Source organism: Nycticebus coucang, chromosome 1, assembly GCF_027406575.1.
Source record: "Nycticebus coucang isolate mNycCou1 chromosome 1, mNycCou1.pri, whole genome shotgun sequence".
Classification (NCBI taxonomy): domain Eukaryota; kingdom Metazoa; phylum Chordata; class Mammalia; order Primates; family Lorisidae; genus Nycticebus; species Nycticebus coucang.
Genome location: NC_069780.1, coordinates 142,899,002 through 142,918,498, shown reverse-complemented (window position 1 = coordinate 142,918,498; position 19,497 = coordinate 142,899,002). Strand labels below are relative to the sequence as shown.

Sequence of the window (19,497 nt, the reverse complement as noted above, 5' to 3'; positions counted from 1 at the left end):
TAGTTTTATAGTTTGGGGTCTTAGGTTTAAGACTTTAGTTCATTTTGAGTTGATTTTTTTATATGGTGAGAGATAAGGGTCTACTTTCATTCTTCTTCATTTGGATTTCCAGTTTCCCAAGCACCATTTATTGAAGAGGGTATCCTTTCCTGAATGTATGTTCTTAGTGCCTTTATCGAAAATTAGTCGGCTATAAATACATTCATTTATTTCTGGATTCTCTCATCTGTTGCATTGGTCTGTGTCTGTTTTTATGCTAACACTATTATGCTCTTTGGATTATAACAGCCTTGTAATGTATTTTGAAGTAAGATAATATGATGCCTCCAGCTTTGTTCTTTTTGCTCAACATTTGCTTTGATAATACAGCATCTTTTGTGATTCCATACATAAATTTTATATTTCATTTCTATTTTTGTGAAAAATGTCATTGGTATTTTGATAGGGATTGCATTGAATCTATAGATTACTTAAATAGTATGGTTATTTTAACAATATTAATTCTTCTGAACCATAACCATAGGCTAGCTTTTCATTTGTTTGTGTCTTCTTCACTTTCTTTCACCAGTATTTTGTAGTTTTCCTTGCAAAAGTCGTTCACCTCCTTGATTATAGTTACTCTTAGAAAGTTTATTTGTTATGCATGTGGCTGTTGTAAATGAGATTGCTTTCCTGATTTTTTTAGCTAGTTCCATAAAATGCTACTGAAATTTGTAGCATTTATACAGAAATGCTACTGTTTTTTATGTGTTGATTTTTTATCTTGCAATTTTACTGAATTCGTTTATCAGTGCTAAGTTTTTTGGTCGAGTCTTTAGGTTTTTCTAACCTGACTTCTTCCTTTCCAATTTGGAAATCTTTCATTTCTATCTCTTGCCTGATCTCTTTGGCTAGGCTTCCAGAACTCTGTTGAATAAGAGTGCTGAAAATGGGCATCCTTATTTTGTTCCAGTTCTCAAAGGAAGGGCTTTTCAGCCTTTCCCCATTCATTAGGATGTTAGCTGTGGGTTTTCTCATATATGTTCTTTATTATGTTGAAATATGTTTCTTCTAGTGAAGATATTGAATAAGAAGATATTGAATTTTATCAAATGTTCTTTCTGCATTTATTGAGATGATCATATGGTTTTTGTCCTTCGATCTATTGATATGTTGTATCACCTTTATTGGTTTGTGTATATTGAACCATCCTAGCTTCCTTGGGATGCATCTCATTTGATGATGGTGTATTCTTTTCTTGATGTGTTGTTGGATTCAGTTGCAAGTATATTGTTGAGGGTTTTTTTGTTTGTTTGTTGGTTGGTTGGTTGGTTGGTTGGTTGGTTGGTTGGTTTTTGTCTCTGTTCATCAGGGATATTGGCCTGTAGTTTTCTTTCCTTTTCTTTGTTTTATCCTTGTCTGATGTTCTATTAGGGTTAAGCTGACCTCATAGAATGAGTTAGGAAGAATCCCCTCCTCTTCAATTTTTTACAGTTATTTTTAGCAATTGGTATTAATTCTTCTTTATAAGTTTGGCAGAATTTAGTAGTGAAGCCATATGGCCCTGGGCTTTTCTTTGTTGGGAAACTTTTCATTACTAATTCTATCTCATTACTCATTATTGGTCTGCTCAGATTTTCTACTTTGTCCTGATTATACCTTGGCAGGTTGTATGTGTCTAGAATTTTTTTCATTTTTCCTTAGCTTTTCCAATTTGTTATCATATAGTTGTTCATAATAGTCTCTAACGATCCTTTGTATTTCTATGGTATCAATTGTAATTTCTCCTTTTACATTTCTGATTTTGTTTATTTGGGACTTCTCTGTTTTTCCTTTGGTTAGTCTATCTAGCAGATTATTAATTTTGTTTATCTTATAAAAACCCCAAATTTTATTTTGTTGATCCTTTTGTTAATCAGGCACAGGCAAGTTTTGAACCCACCACCCCTTTTGTGCAGGATCGGGGTACTAACCACTGAGATATAGTGCCCCAGCTTGTTGATCCTTTGTATTTTTATTTATTTATTTTGGAAACATAGTCTCACTTTGTCGCCCTTGGTAGAATGCCAGGGCATCCTAGCTCACAGCAACCTCAAACTCTTGGACTTAAGCAATTCTCTTGCCTCAGCCTCCCAAGTAGCTAGGACTACAGGCACCTGCCACAATGCCCGGCTATTTTTAGAAACGAGGTCTCTAGTCTGTGAGCTCAGGCAATCGACCCAACTTGGTTTCCCAGAGTGCTACGATTACAGGCGACAGCCACTGTGCCTAGCCATCCTTTGTATTTTTCTTTATTCTCTATTTTGTTTATTTCTGCTCTGATATTCATATTTCCTGTACTAATTTTGAGTTTGGTTCTTGCTTTTATAGTTCCTTGAGGTGTATCATTAGGTTGTTTATGTAAAATCTTTCTATTTTTTTGATATAGGTGATTACTGCTATATACCTCCTTCTTTTTACTGCTTTTTTCTGTATCCTATAGTTTTTGATATGTTGTATTTCTGTTTTCATTTATTCTAAGAATTTTTTTTTCCTTCTTAACTTCTTCATTGGCCCAGTGGTCATTCAGAAGCATGTTGTTTAATTTCCATGTATTTGTATAGTTTCCATAGTTTCTCTTATTATTGATTTCTAGTTTTATTTCATTGAGGTCTGAGAAGATAGTTGATATGATTTTTAATTTTTTAAAATTTGTTCAGACTTTTTTTTATGGCCTAACATATGGTCTATCCTGGAAAATGTTTCATGTGCTGATAAGAATGTGTATTTTTCAGCTGTTGGACAAAATGTTTTACAAATGTCTGTTAGGTCTACTTGATCTAAACTGTAGTTCTTTTGGGGGTTTGGGGTTTTTTGTGTTTTTTTCTTGAGACAGAACCTCAAGCTGTCACCCTGGGTAGAATGCTGTGGCATCATAGCTCACAGCAACTTCCAACTCCTGGGCTCAAGCTATTCTCTTGTCTCAGCCTCCCAAGTAGCTGGGACTACGGGCGCCTGCCACAACGCCTGGCTATTTTTTGGTTATAGTTGTCATTGTTGTTTGGTGGGCCCGAGCTGTATTCAAACCCGCCAGCTTGGGTGTCCATGACTGGCGCCTTAGCCCCTTGAGTTACAGGCACCAAGCCTAAAATGTAGTTTACATCCAATGATTTCTTACTCATTTTCTTTTTGTTTTTTTAATTAAGTCATATACACATAGATCATGAATACATTTATGCATATATGGAGTACAACGTGTTGATTTTTTTTTTATACAATCTGACGTGGTTACATCAAATCAATCAACATAGCTTTCTCCTCATTTACTTGATTATTATGTTAAGACATTTATGTTCTGCATTTGACAGATTTGACCCTTGCAATATGCTCCTTAGGTGTGGTCCCACCTTTTACCCTCCCTTCTTATTCATTTTCTGTCTAGATGATTTGTCAGTGCTCAGAGTGGAGTGTTAAAGTCATTGACTATTATTGTATCAGTGTCTATCTCTCCCTTTGAATCTAATATTATTTGCTTTGTATATCAAGGTACTCCAATTACATACATATATATTGTTATATCCTTTTGCTAAATTGATCAATTTGTCATTAAATAATGACTTTCTTTTATGGTTTTTGACTTAAATTCTGTTTTATCTGATGTAAACATAGCTACTCTTGATCACTTTTTGTTTCTGTTTGTGTGGACTATCTTTTTTCACCCCTTAACTTTTAGTCTCTAGGTGTCTTTACAGATGAGGTGAATTTCTTGTAGGCATCATATAATAGGATCATTTCTAAATCCATACGGACAGCCTGTATCTTTTAAGTAGGGTATTTAATTCACTTAAATTCAAGGTTATTATTGGCAGGTGAGGACTTACTTCTGTCATTTTATTAATCATTTTCTGATTAGTTTTTAAATTTCTTTTTCTTTTCTTCCTCTCTTGTTTATCATTGCTATTTGGTGGTTTTCTTTAGTGATATTGTTTGACTCTTCTGTTTCTCATTTGTATATCTGCTCAGTAGTGAGTTTTATATTTTCATGTGTTTTATGATTGAAGATAGCGTTGTTTCACTTCCAGGTGTAGGACTCCCTTCAGCATTTCTTGTAGTGCCAGTATAGTGGTGATGAATACCTTCAGTTATTGCTTGTCTGAAAAAAATTTTATATTTCTTCTTCATTTTTAAAAGATAGATTTGCTTAATATAGTATTCTTGGCTGACAGTTGTTTTTTTTTTCTTTCAGCACTTTGAATGTATCATCCCACATTCTCCTGGCATATAAGGTTTCTGCCAAGAAATAGTTTGTCTGATAGTATTTCCTTATATGTGACTTCATTCTTTTCCCTTGATGTTTTTAGAATTCTCTCTTTTGTCTTTGACTTTTGACAGTTTGATTAAAATGTACCTGGGACAAAACTTTTTGGGGTGAATATGTGTGGGGATCTTTGAACTTCCTATATTGGTATGTCCATATGTGTTGCAAGACATGGAAACTTTTAAACTATTGTTTTTTTGAATAGGTTTTCTATACCTTTGCCCATCTCTTCTCGTTCTGGAACTCCAGGAATTAAATTTTTGGTTGCTTTATAGTGTCACATAGGCTTCATTCTTTACATGGGTTATTTGAATTCATTCGAAGTAAACCTAAAATTTTATGAATTTTGTGTTAGTTGTGCTTTCTTAAAATTGTAATCAGTGCCAAATATTTGTTAGCATAGTTACAAAATTGTCTAGAAACTATTTTGGTCTTTATTTTTTAATAGTAGTAAAAGTACCTGTAAAAGTATGAATCATGTTTAGGCCTCCAAATTTTTTAAACTAGGAGCTGGGAATCTGACTTAAGCTTGATAACTAACTCTTTCACCTTCAATAACTTCTCTTCAATTGCTTATCTGTAAAGTAGAAAAGAGGAGGGAAAACATTTTTTGCATATCTAAGGAATCCAAGACTATCTACCAAAATTTCTATTAGTTCAATATTGAGGCTAGATGTAAGTGCACAAAAATCAATAGTTGCCGTGAAATAACCACTTAGAAAATGTAATGCCATGTTTTGAAAGACTCTCACTCACCAAATATAAATTATCTAGAAATAAACTTTATAAGGATTTATCAGTGTAAAATAAAAAAACTGCAACTTATTACAGGAATAAATAGATAGGTGTACTATGTTTCTAGAATACTTAATTTTTTGTGTATGTGTGTGTGTGAGAAAGAAACAGAGAGCTTGGTTGAGTGCCATGGCGTCATAGTTCACAGCAATCTCAAACTCTTGGGCTCAAGTGATCCTCTTGCCTCAGCTTCCCAAGTAGCTGGGACTATAGGTACCTGCCACAACATCCAGCTAGTTTTTTTAGAGATGGGGTCTCATTCTTGCTCAGGCTGGTCTCGAACTCCTAAGCTCAAGCAGTCCATCCATTTTGGCAGGATTACAGGCATGAGCCACCACACCTGGCCACTAAAAAACAGTGAAAGAGTGAATGTGTATTATTCATATTATGAAAGTGATAAAACAAAATAACATTTCTATAATTCTCAGTTTTTGCCTCTCAATGGCTTATGGTATAGTATAGGAAAGACATTTAGAAATATACATACAAATCTAGTTGAGATGGAGTAAGTTAAGTATGTGCGATGATATGCACTAAAAGGGTTATGCAGTATAATAGAATACTACAAAAATGATAAAGATTTATATAAGTACAGTGTATATGCGACACATACATGCACTACTATGGAGTTAACCGTCCCCTCCAAAATTCATGTTAAAGTTGTAATGCTAAATAGGATGCTATTTGGAGATGGGGCCTTTGGAAGGTAATTAGTTTAGATAAAGTCATGATGGGATTAGTGTCATCATAAGAAAAGGAAGAGACCAGAGCTTGCTTTCTCTCCACCACCATACAGGGAAGAAAGGGCAGGTGAGGACACAGTGAGAAGGCAGCCCACTTCAACCCAAGGAGAAAGACCCTGGCAGACACAGACACCGCTCACACCCTGACCTTGAACTTCTGTCTGACGTTTAAGTCACCCAGTCCACGGTATTTTGTTATGGCAGCCTGAGCTAAGATATACACAAAGTACAGAAGTTTAAATGATAATAAATGTTTGGACCACACTTTGCCATTTACAAAGCCCTTTGAAGTCACGTGTTTGATCCTCACACTGACTGCATGAGGTAAATAAAGTGTACTTTGCGTCGTCTCTTCACAGATGAGGAAGCAGAGGCCTGGGAGATAATACAACTTTCCCACAATCACAGCTAATGACTAAAGTGTAACTCAAACTCAGATCTTCTGAGTTCAGTCCATAAAGGTTTCTATTGAAAGTGTTACAGAAGTTCAAAGCTAAGAGAGGTTCTCAGCCAAGAGCAGTCAGAAAAGATTTTTAGGAGGAAGTGGAATTAAACTAGGCTTTGAGAGGACCAGGAATATAAACCAGTGAGAAGGAGGTAGAAGGACATTCCAGAGGAGTGACATGCACAAGAGTGTGCTGCGGCCCATCTGTGATACAGACGGGGTGTAGTCCTTTCAAAGAATCAAGTGTGGGCAAAACTTGAAAATTGTTTTGTCTTCCCAAAATTTTCCTTTGAAAACAAAAAAAGACTGGCTTTGCTTTTCAAATACCAATCTTTCAAGCTTCCCTGTCCCACACAAAGCAAAAAAAAAAAAAAAAACCTTAAACCATATCATTGAAGTTTGTGATTCATAGTCCCACAGAATGGCAACCTTACGTAATATCCAGGAGATATTTATAGTTGGGTTTCTTAAGAATTCTAACTTAACAGAGAAATGAGACACTGTATATTACACTAACGCAGTGCAGACAACTTACGCATATGACAAAGTTTCACAAATTATAGCAATGTCTTTCGACCCTGTGGGGAAGGCTGTCTGAGGACAATATATGGTTTTTCCCCATCTCAAAGCCTAATCATATACAAGCCAAATTCAATCTTTAAGCAGTTTAATTGGCCCATTTAAGAAAAATGTTGGATTTTTATACCATCAAGTTAGTCATAGTAGAAATACCTTGTTTTACCTTTTTGAGTACATATTAGCCTTTTCTCTAGTATAATGGAGTTTGAAAGGCAAGTAACTTACTTGAAAAAACCAAGGATTTAAAAATATAATTGCTAAATAAATTAGAATTATGTATTACTACTATCAAGGAGCAAGGTAAACAAAACCAAGATTCTAGCCACAGGTTTTAGAAGTGCCTGGCTGCCTAGAAACTTTTATTTACTCAACAAACATTTATTGAGGCCATTCTTCCTCCAAAGCATTGCTCTATACCAGTATTACTGGTGCAAAGGCCAATAAAATAGAGACAGGTACAGTGGTGCACACCTATAGTCTCAGCTATTTGAAAGGCTGAAGCAGGAGGATCACTTGACACCAGGAAGCTGCAGTGCTCTGTCATCTCATCTATGAACAGCCACTGCACTGCAGCCTAGGCAACATAGAAGAGTTACCACCCTCTAGAGTACCTGTGGCCTAGTGAGAGAGACAGCAGTTACGCTGTAGTGTGAGGAAGACTAGACTAGAAAGATAGTCAGGATTCTTTGAAAGACAGAATAGGCCCTTAACCCTGGAGAAGAAAGAGTAGGACAGACCAGGAGAGGAATCAGGAACCATTGCTGAGAGGGGATGATACTTTAGCTAATAGAAGGGAGAGGAAAACTGTATAGTATATAGAGAGGCAGCAAGGGGGCAGGATAGTCCAGCATTTGCTCAGGAAACTGCAAATGGTTGGGATGTCTGGAGCATAAGATGTGATACAGAAGTCTCATGGGAGCTTGGCGAGTGGAGCAAAAGCTGGATCATACAGGCCACATAAGGAATCTGGGTTGCCCTGAGTAGACAACAGAGAGCCATCAACATATTTGAAACAGGAGAGTTTTCATGGGTAGATTTGCATTTTTGAAAACTATATATAGCAGAAAAGACCTAGATATCATCATTGACTACAAGGCAGTCATTAGCAGTTTGGTGCCTGAGAGGAAATTGTCAGATGTCCACTTTTGCAGGGGCAGGCCATGGGCCCTGGGCTCTACCCCTCTTAGACTGCTAGCTGAATGGGTGTCTCTACCTAGCATTCCCATCTTAGGAAAAACAAGGAGACACTAGGACTGAGATTTCAGGGAGTGATGAAAGACAATAAGGGGATAAAAATAGATAGAGGAAATTAATACTTCAGTTTTTAGCTCAGCATTCGCGTAAAAGAGAGGTGCCTTTTCTCAAAGATTCTCCCACATTGCTCAAGACATTCTGGAACTTCTCTTCTAGAATTGATCTCAAGGCCATCCTGGGAGCCATGCAAGTAATCATTCATGTCCACCTATAGTTGGCATGTATTAAATTTTATACTCCAATCTGATTTTTTTTCTTCCTTACTAGACCTATCCTTGAAATAACTTGAAATTTATTCCTCAACTTAAATCCATCTTCACAGGATGAGTTTTTTACCTCTGAGGGAAAACATTCAAGAAAGCAACTAGTCAACAATTTATCAGCTGCAAGTTTCTCAACCTTCAATATCAGGGATGACAATAATCTCTCTTCTGTCTCTTCCATCAATAAGGTTGTGCAATTAAGTTCACAAACTTGTCCTAGGAAAAGTGCTACATACCTCATTGCTGAGTATCACTAAGGTCACCTTTGAAGTACTCACCTTGTTCATCTGGTGACTATAGCGATATTCAGCAATGAGGTATGAAGCACTTTTTGTAGAATGAGTTTGCAAACTTAATTGTCAGACTTTGTAGTTATTGGGAGGATGCAACCAGACAACTGGGAAAGCTTTTTGCAAAATGCTGTGTCGGTGGGTGTTCTTATTGTTGTCTCACACTTTGCAGGCAATTAGAAAATGTGCATTTGCCACATTGTGGTGTGTCCTGGTGCTCTCCCTAACAGACTGTTCACTTCTGGCTCATATTTGGTTTTGTGCTGCCACTGTCTAGCATTGACCTCATGCATAAAAAGCCTTTAGATGGGGCAGTGTCTGTGGTTCAGTGACTAAGGTGAACCATATACCAAGGGTGGTGGGTTCAAACCCGTTCCTGGCCAAACTGCAACAAAAAAATAGCCGGGTATTGTAGCGGATGCCTGTAGTCTCAGCTACTCAGGAGCCTGAGGCAAGAGAATCGCCTAAGCCCAAGAACTGGAGGTTGCTGTGAGCTATGATGGCACAGCACTCTACTGAGAGTGACAAAGTGAGACTTTGTCTCTAAAAAAAAAAAAGCCTTTAGATGTTTTTGAATGAATAATTAATTCAAGTTCATTACCTTAAAACTATATATAAAAAATGAATACTGCACTTGAAAGTATTCAGTTCAAATAATTGATTCACAGGCCACTTAGGTTTTTTCAAGTATGTGAGTAGTTTATCATCAGGCTCCATGTCTGCAGGGGCAAGAACAATAGCTGATGAAATCAATCTGAAAGTATAAAGTATAAACTTTACTGCATTTAAAAATAACCAGGAATTTTTTTTTTTTTAATTACTGATGCTGAGATCCCATCCAGGGTTAATTAAATAAACATCCCTGGAGGTGGAAGCCACAGACTGATAGTTTTCAAAGCTACCTGAGTGACTGTAACATGCAGCTTGCATTTGATCTAGCTTTAAGAAATAATGCTTTTTTAAAAAATCCTCTCTCTCCAGTTCTACATTAAGTGCTATAGGAGAAGAAAAAGACCATAAGCCATGCTCCCACTGCAATTTATTGAGAAATAAAACTAGCAATCACTGATGTGAGTGCAGTGGAAAAACTACTATCAGTATGTGTGGGTTACAAGAGGTCATGCGAAGGTGGACTTGTGCTGTGCTTGAGGCTTTCTGCCTAGTCTGGTAGATAGATGTTTTAGGGGGTTTATCGCCAAAAGAAAAGACTTCCCTGCCTACAAAAGGAGGTCAGGCAATAGCTTAGCAAACCTTCTAGTACCAGCCAGCAGCCCGGGGCAGTACAAAGGGTTTGAAGGATTCATTCCCAACACAAATCACCATGCTCGGCACTGGGAATACAACCGTGAACGAGAGTATATTCAAACTGTCTCGGACAACTAACGGTCTGCACAATTAAGTAAACTGACAATTACAAAATGGTGAGAGTTGGTGAAAGAAATGAAATAAGGTTGGTGAGATGGGAAGCAACTGGTTGTTAAAGGGTTTTAAGGGTCAGACTGAGATATTTATTTCAGTTTAATATGATAGCCTGGGGTAGGGAACCTTTTGATGTTGGAAGGCTGCATTAATTTAGCTATAATCAAATTAGGCTGCGTTCAAGAAACGTCAATTAGATATACTTAAAATGTACATTATTTTGTAAAAATGTAACTACTACGTACTTAATAATTTTAAAAAAGGAAAACTATTTGTTAGTTTTTAAGTCAACTAACCTTTTAATGACTGTTGTGTCTGCTATTTCTGTGGAATACATTTGAATATTTGGTTGCAGCATGGAAGTCAGTGGATCCTCTAGATGAATGTCAGTCATTTGTGACCCTAAGGGCATCTTGATTTGGGTTAAGCAGGAGAATGTAGATTCACATCAATAAGGAACTGAAGACCAAGAAAGCATTGTTTGGGCATGTTGCCAAAAGCATGGGCATTCTGCATTTTCCATATTTCGGTTGGATCTTCCCTAGCATCAGACGATTACTTTAAAATGTCATCTGTTAGCAGCTCAGTAAGTTCCATCTGTAGTTCTTTAAGTGCCTTGGTGATATCATCTAGGTGAGGCTGAAATGCTGCTTGAATGTGATGTCATGATTCTCAAAGTCAGTGACCCTTTCATTGTATTCTCCAATTAATAGGTCTGTAACAGCTGCATAGTCTTCATGTGATTCACATATATCATCCTACTCATCAGTGACCTTTTCTAATTTGGGAAAGTATTCATCAAAAATTTCCTTTTGAAGAAGTTTTTTGAAAAAACATAGCTTTTTTCTAAATATTTGGATTTTTGCCACATAGAGTATGTAGACATAGATTTACCTTGCAAAGAAATATTCAAGTCTTTTTGATTTGACATGATATCACACACAAATGCTGCATTCCTATAGAAATCTTTCTTCAATAATTCATATTGCTGAATTCTGTTCTCCATAAAATGTGTATGTTCTCGCGGAGATAAAGGTTTAGCTAACATCTGTTCCGTGATAGCCAATGCACTTTTTTTTTTCCACAATATTATGAGGGTACACATTTTGGTTACATAGTTTGCTTCCATATTTTTTAAGATAAAGTTATATGTGTGCCCATCACCCAGAAAGTGTACAGTGTACCCATAAGATATGAATTTACCCATCTCCCCACCACCACCACCTAGTTGAATTCCATTGAGTTTTGCTTCCTTATTTGTACATAAGTGTTGATCAACTAGTTTCAATTTAGTATTGAGTACCTGTGGTGTTTATTTTTCCATTCTTGGGATACTTCACTTAGGAGAATGGTCTCAAATTTCATCCAGGTTGTTACAAAAAATACTAGGTCACCATTTTTTTATGGCTGAGTATTATTCCATGGCATACATATACCACATTTTATTAATCCATTCATCTATTGGTAGGCACTTGGGTTGTTTCCACATCTTTAAGATTGTGAATTGTGCTGCTGTAAAAATTCAGGTGAGAGTATCTTTATGATAAAATGTCGTTTTTTCATTTGAGTAAATACCTAGTAGTGGGCTTGCTGGATCAAATCATAGGTCTACTTTTAGTTCTTTGCAGTATCTCCATACTACTTTCCATAGAGGCTGTACTAGTTTGCAGTCCCACCAAACAATGTTAGAGTGTTCCTTTCTGTCCACATCCTTGCCAGCATCTGTTGCTTTGGGACTTTTTAATATGCACAATTAAAATAAAATGAAATATATATATATATATATATATACCATTCTTACTGGATTTAGGGGACATCTCAAAGTGGCCTTGATTTGAGTTTCCCTGATTAGAGACATCGAGCATGTTTTCATGTGCTTCTTGGCCATCCGTCTATCTTCATTTGAAGAGTTTCTGTTTATGTCTTTTGCCTGCTTCTTAATGGGGTTATTTGATCCTTTCCTGCAGATTTGCTTGAGTTCTTTGTAGATTCTGGTTATCGGCCCTTTATCTGATGTACAGAATACAGATATTTTCTCCCATAGGTTGTCTGTTTGCTCTGTTGATTGTGTCCTCGGCTGTGCAGAAACTTTTTAGTTTTATCAGTTTCATTCCATTCATTTGCTGTTGTTGTTGCTGTAATTGCTTTGGGGAGTCTTTTTCATGAATTCACTAATGTACTTTAGAATGATAGGCAAATCCACACCAAATACTTCTTCATTCAACTTTAGCATATTATAAAACTGATGATGCCATGTTGCATTTGCACAGATACAGTTAACAGTATTTACAACTTGTTGCAAAGTGTCACTTAAAATAGTATCTTTAGCAGAGAGAGTTTGCTGATGTAAAATACAATGAAAAGAAATGACAGCATCTGGATCTGCTAATACTTTTTTAAATCTGTGCAATAAACCTTTCATGTTTTCCTGTCACGGAAGATGCACCTTCTGTACATACTCTCACTAAATTGACCAGATTCAGTCCAACTTCACAAAATTTATCTTGAAAGTTCTTGAAGATATCTATTCCCTGTTCTGCTTTCAAGAGTACCCAAAGCAAGTCACTCTTTTTAGCAGAGACATTATTTTTTCATGGCTCGGCACCCATGGCGCAGTGGTTACAGCACCAGCCACATACACCAAAATTAGGCCAGCTAAACAATGATAACTGCAACAAAAAATAGCCAGCTACTTGAGAGGCTGAGGCAAGAGAATTGCTTAAGCCCAAGAGTTTGAGGTTGCTGTGAGCTGTGACACCACAGCACTCTACCGAGGACAACATAGTAAGACTCTGTCTCAAAAAAAAAAGAAAGAAAATAAATTATTTTTTTATGATCCAAATTAAATATAAAGCCTGCCCTGAGTCAGTAATATGAGTTAGTTCATCCAAAGTGTTTGAATAATATACATTTTCCTTTTGAAGTATTGCATGAAATTGTTCTAGTAAGTTGAAGGCTAATTTGTACTGCCAATCAGTTATGGTTCTCCTTAAGAGAGGCAGTTCTTTGTAGTTTAAAACGTAATCAGGGCCTAAATATCCTACAACTTCAACGATGCATTCTTCCACCATATCTACATCACTAAATGGCTTCCCTTTTTTCCCCTAGTAAATAAGGTACTTTATAAGTTACTTCACTGACATTATTTCCACGTACTTAAAAGAATTATCTTTGCATTTGCTGCTCATCTTTTAATTTCTGCAAAACAACCTTTCATACCTCTCCCTGTAATTCTAAATATTTGTGGTCCTTATCAGTGTTATAATGCTGATGAGCATTGAATTTCTTTAATGTTGATATTGTAGTATCACAAAGCAAGCAAATCATCTTAACTTTAGCAGAAATAAGATAATATTGCAATTCTCAATCCTCATTAGAAAGTCTGTTTTCTTCCTTCAGTGTTCTGTTGGTCTTCTTTGACATGATGGGCTGTTAAAGACAGAATTTAAAAACACTGTTAAACTGTGCAACTATTCACAAATTTCACTTCAAACAGAAACACAGTGCACTGTTGTCAAAAGCTGATAACAGACTGGCATTCTCAACTCCCATAAATTCTCACCAACCAGTCTCATGCAGTAGTCGTCCCAGTCAGCGGGGAAGTTAGACTAAATCATAAGTGTAGAAGCTGTCAATTTAGCCCTTATGGCTTACTAATTGTGCTGGTTGATCTAAGAGTATTATTTCATTGAAATTTATTTTTTATTCTTTGGTGTTTTAATTATGTTCATTTTTAAAATAACATTAAAATATAAAAGGAAAACAAAAATGTATCAATAAAAGTAAAAGGATTTGTTTTGTAAAATTGGATTCAGTCAAAAGTCCACATTTAAGAACCATGTGGCCGTAAGGTCATAGGTTCCCCGCCCCTGTGATAGCAACCAGCTCCTGATCAAAGGAATGATAGAAAAGAAATATGTAAGAAAGATTGTTTTAAAACTTTTGGAAGAATTTGAGGAGAGACAAATAGTACAGATGTACTGTTGTACACCTGTAGCAATCAAAAGTTTGGGTGATAAGTTCCTAAATTAGGGTGACTGGGATATGAGCAGGAATGATTTATATAATTCCTAGTAAAAAAAAAAAAAATAGCTGTTTACATTATATAGGCATAAATACTTTAAATGCATTGTAATCAGAAATGAATTGCTATTATTGGAATTCTTTATGTGTCTGAGAATCCGTTCCTCTTGCTATTTCCCATTGATACAATTTGCTATCTTATCTTAATATATTTCACAATGGCATGAGAACTTTAAAAACTGGATGTCAAAAGTTATTGAGGTTAGGATCCAGGCCCTTTTTTTTTTTTTTTTTTTTTAAACAATGTTCTTGGTGTAGGAAGTTGTACAGTGTACCCCTTGCCCTCCCCCACCAAAGATAAGTATAACTCCTAATTCCTGGCACCTGTGAATGCGACCTTATTTAGAAATAGAGTCTTTGCAGATGTAATTAAGATTCTTGAGAAAAGATCATCCTAAGTCACCCTACAAGAAAAAGGCAGGTGTCCTTATGTGAGAAAGGAAGGGGAGATTTAGGAGGATCCAGGCCCTTTTTAAAGAATAAGTTGTTTACTTTTGTTTATAATTTTATGTAATCTCCTACCCAGAATAAAAGCTTTCCTATCAAACACAAACTCTATGAAAATATTAACAGTAATAATTTTTTACAGTCCTGTACCCCCCAAAAAAAAAAACCTTTTCTATCAAACACAAGCTCTGTGAAAATATTATTAGTAAATTTCCATATTTCTAGAAACACACTTAAGTCATTGTTCTCAATTGAGAATCTGAGCCTATGTGAAATTTTTTAAATCAGAACTAGATTTTTGTCTTTGCCTTGAAGTGAACACACTCTGAATTTTTTCATATGTAAATGATGAATGTGTAATTGATCCCAAAAAAATTCACTGCTTGTGTTGGGCCATGACTAACCACAGAATGGATAGTATTGAGTTGTTGGGACATATAAGATTGTAAACTACCAGACCCTCAATACTGGAATTAAGTCTGTATTCTAAGCCTGCATGTGTATCCTCATAGAAGACTGTAAAATGCGGGCTTGCTTTCAATTCATGCAGTCTGCGATTTATGAAGGCACATAGGTCAGTAGTTTATTATGCTGAAAATCATAATAACGGTTTTGTTTTGCTTTTCAAAATGAAGAGACCAAAGCATGTTGAAAGATAAATGGGTCAAGCTTTGATTATGCTTTTATTTCTATTAAAGATTAAGTTATTATTGCCGAGTAACCAGCCATGCTAAGTATTATGATATAAAACCTGAAGTAGTTTATAAGCTGATAGCCCCTTCTTTCCTCTGAATTTAGGTTTGTTATTAATCAAAATGTTGGACCTGTTTAATGCACTGGTGTATGAAACAAACAGTTGAAAAAGACAGCTCCTTTAATTTACAGCTTTCTGTTTTTTTTTCAAATTTATAAGAAATCTGTTTCTTCGTGTGGACCTTGTGCTGTTGTCCATGTGTCTAGGTTTCATTTCTTACTCCACAGCTAACTAACTCTCAGAGTCGCAAGATTCTTATGCGGCACAGAAAGGAAGAAGGTGCCTTTTTTGTTTTTAATTGACAAAATTCTGATAAAGTCATTTCTGAAATATGAACAATCCCTACTATTACATGGATATTACAAAAGCCCATCTGTATTTTTGGGCAAAGAATGGGATAATTTTTAAAGAGAAGAGTGTGTATACAGAAAAATATTAATGTTAACTAAGATAATAACAGGGTTTTTGAATATCAATCTAGAGTACTGAATAAAATTGTTTTAAAGGGCATCTAATTCCAACTTCTTCCTGGTGTTGGCTTAGGTATCAACACCCCCAGCCTCTAAGCACAATTGCTAAGCACGTACTGTAATGCATTATAGGGGTCTAGGCTCCCTCTGATGTATGATTAAGGACCTTTAACAGGACAGTCTTGCCACTCTTTTAAGCTTATTTGTAATCAGTGTTAATATACATAAAATTTCTAAAGAGTACACTTTCTATTACAGCATAGATTATAACAAGTGTTAAAGAAAAAGACCACCTTGCGATACTGAAACAAAGGCTTAGTTTATTACTCAGATTAAAAAAAGAGCTGTGTGGTTACGCATAATGTCTCCAAGCAAAGCAGGTTGCAAATCTATATAGAGTTTTGGGGTCAGGAATGTTTAGAAGTTGATGTCAGCCTCAGAAGCACCATTATTCCAAACAGACTTCTGCTGAATGGCTTACTTTCAGAAATATGTTCACTGCAGCGAGTCTGCTGCTGATTGGCCAATTTTCAAAAGCATGAGGCTGTCACTGGTTAGTTGGTTGTCAGAGGTACATTGACTGAAGTGAGTTGTCATTGATCATTTAGACCTAGGTGAGTCATCATTAACTGAATAAATCAGGTTTAATTGTTTTTCCAACTGGGTTCTAGTAGTTTACTTATATAAATTACTGTGGCTAGAGAACAATTAGCTTTTTTCTGGGAGTTAGAGATTGTTTTTCTTTAAGAGGCTAATACTTAAATACTGAAGAAAATTGAAAGCACAAAAAAAATCAGACTTTGCGCTGGTTGTATGATGCACTGGTGTGTACTAAGGCAAGGGATGTGTAAAAGTTCAGCAGCTCTCACGTGTGATAAGGCGTGTTCAGGTATCGAGATCAGTTATGAAATTTGACACAAGTAATGTGTTATTAATAATACGGTAAAGAAATATGATTGTGATTTACCTCATTTAGTAAAGTGAAGTAGATCCTAGATCACTCATATGATAATATCACTCATACACACTGCATTCCAATAAGCTTTCTCAAGTGGGATGGAAGGAGGTAGGAATGGTACATAAGCCTCAACTTGTCAGCCCTGGTGAGCAGCAGCTCCCACACCTTTAGCACCGTTGGTATCATTAAGATTTTGACATTTTATTTCCCTCCCAAAATCTTCTTAGTAGCATTCTTCAAAATCTGGGTATATCCATTAGAATTTGCCATGTAAGTAAATGACTCATCATTTGTGCTATTTCAGGGGGAAAAAAAGAGTAAGGGGTTTCTGTTAGTGCCTATTGCCCAAAATCTCAACAGTAAGAGGAGGACATTAGTCCATATAGTTATGCCAAAAATTTAACTTCCTTTTGTGTGAAAAAGTATATTTTTTAGTTCAGAAGTGCCTTAAAAAAGGGAATCATAGCACCATTTGAACATCACTTTTAAATTTTCTTAATGTATTCCCTACTCTTGTCCCATTTAATCACTGAAAACAAAAAAATCAGATAGGACTGGCTTATTGTCTGGAGTTGTGCTCTGCAACCTGGCTCACTCTGGCTAATGAGCTGCTTAAAGAAAGCAGAGAGGAATACTTCTAGGCAGAACTCTTTCAACCTCCCGTCAGAGGAGGAACCCCAAATGAAGACTGAAGCAAAGAGACTCACTACTAGAAATACAAACCAGCAAACAAAATCCAGACATGTTTTTCAAATATAAGACTTTTCTGAGCTATTGCTTTCCATTTCGTATAAGTGCCAGTAAGCAAAAAACCCATCTTGGTGTTCTGTACCCTTGTGTTCATTATGCCACCGATAGAATTTCTACTTTCAAAATGCCAAAATCACTGAACCTCTCTCCCTCTTTAGGATGTCACACGTACTTCAGTTTGAGGATAAAAGTAGAAAAGTGAAAGATGCAAGCATGCAAGACTCAGACACATTTGAGATCTATGATCCTCGGAATCCAGTGAATAAAAGAAGAAGGGAAGAAAGCAAAAAGCTGATGAGAGAGAAAAAAGAAAGAAGATAAAATGAGAGTAATGATAACCAGAACTTGCTAGAAATGTGCCTGCAATAAATGGCCTTGTAACAGCCATTGTTCCCACAGCATCACTTAGGGGTGTGAAAAGAAGTATTTTTGAACCTGTTGTCTGGTTTTAAAAAAGAATTATCTTGCTTTGCAAATTGTAAAGTGATGTAAGCAAATGCTTTTGGTTACTGGTACATGCTTTTTTTCCTGATTAACCTTTTATATTGCTAAACCTGAAATAAAATCATTTTCTTTCCAGTTTACTTACATGTTAACCATTTATAGACTATATGTGTCCTTGTAAATACCCTAAATATGCGTAGGCCTCCTTGGTAAGATTTTTTTGAACAGTTGAGGAAAATCTTCCTGGCACTAACTTTGGAATATAATTAAAAATTTAAAAATGTAAATAAAAATGTAGAAATATTGATGCTTTAAACATAAATATCTAAAAATAGCCAAGCCAGTATAACTAAATAGCCTGATGCCTTTCAGGGTGTCCAACCTTTTTTTTCCTCTACTGCACTATGGAAGAAAAAGTGTTGTCTTGGGCCACATAGTAAATACACAAACACCAACAAAAGCTGTCAGCAAAAAAAAAAGGTCCATACATACTTTTCATGATATCAAACACTGTAGATCAACAACAAAAGTCCTCACAAAATCAGCATGTGGCCTACTGGCTACAGGTTGGCCACCCATGCATTTTGAGGAACCCCCCATGTGAATGTCCACATCTCCATGTAGGCCAGCACCTGAGTTTTATGGATGTGGGCAAGACATTCGAATACTCTTAAGTAACATTAGCCAAGCTCAGTGCACACCCAACCTGATGCCCACCACCCACCCACTCCTCTGCACGTCCCAGCACAGCAGCAGCAAGAGCACATGCAGGTGCTCCCACTGGCTGTAAAAGTTCATGGAGAATTTAGCCTTTACAACAATCATTCATGCTGGTTATTTACAATATACATAGTTTTATCTACATTTAGTCAATTTATTCTAAAATCTAAATGCTAAAATGGCACCACAGGTGAATTTCAGTCACCAGGCACATCTTTTCAGATAATGTCTCCTCAGCTTTCTCTGTCAAAGTATCATCTAAAAGATATATAATCAGCTCAGTGCCTGTAGCTCAGCAGCTAGGGCGCCAACCACATACACCAGAGCTGGAGGGTTCAAACCCAGCCTGGGCCTGTCAAACAACAATGACAACTACAACCAAAAAATAGCCAGGTGTTGGTGGTGGGCGCCTGTAGTCCCAGCCACTTGGGAGGCTGATGCAAGAGAATCACTTATGCTCAAGAGTTTGAGGTTGCTGTGAGCTATGATGCCACAGCACTCTACCGAGGGTGACATAGTAAGACTGTGTCTCAAAAAATATATACATATATATTAGACTTAATATCTAATAGACTTTCTCTAGAGCACTCGTTCTCAAAATGTCATCCCAGATGCTGCACAGCTACAGCAGCACTCGAGAATGGTAGAAATGGAAATTCTTGCCACTGCCACACCTCTTCCACTACTGACTTTGAGCCCTGAGGGCTTGTTAAGCAGATCAATAGGCCTCACTGCTAGTGGAAATCTAGCAAAATTAAAGATATGTATAGCCAATAATCCAAAAATACTTATCTTAAGGCTATACCC

The 19,497-nt window shown here is 36.4% G+C and overlaps 1 protein-coding gene across 1 annotated transcript in view; it reads left to right on the top strand.

The window, feature by feature from the left end:
* CWC27 (CWC27 spliceosome associated cyclophilin) overlaps nt 1-18,122 on the top strand; it is a 269,538-nt gene extending 251,416 nt beyond the window's left edge. The window contains exon 14 of the mRNA XM_053589887.1: nt 17,685-18,122. Within this exon, the coding sequence (XP_053445862.1) occupies nt 17,685-17,847 (163 nt within the window). The 3' untranslated portion in view covers nt 17,848-18,122. The remainder of the gene's footprint in view (nt 1-17,684) is intronic.
* Nucleotides 18,123-19,497: the final 1,375 nt, after the last annotated feature.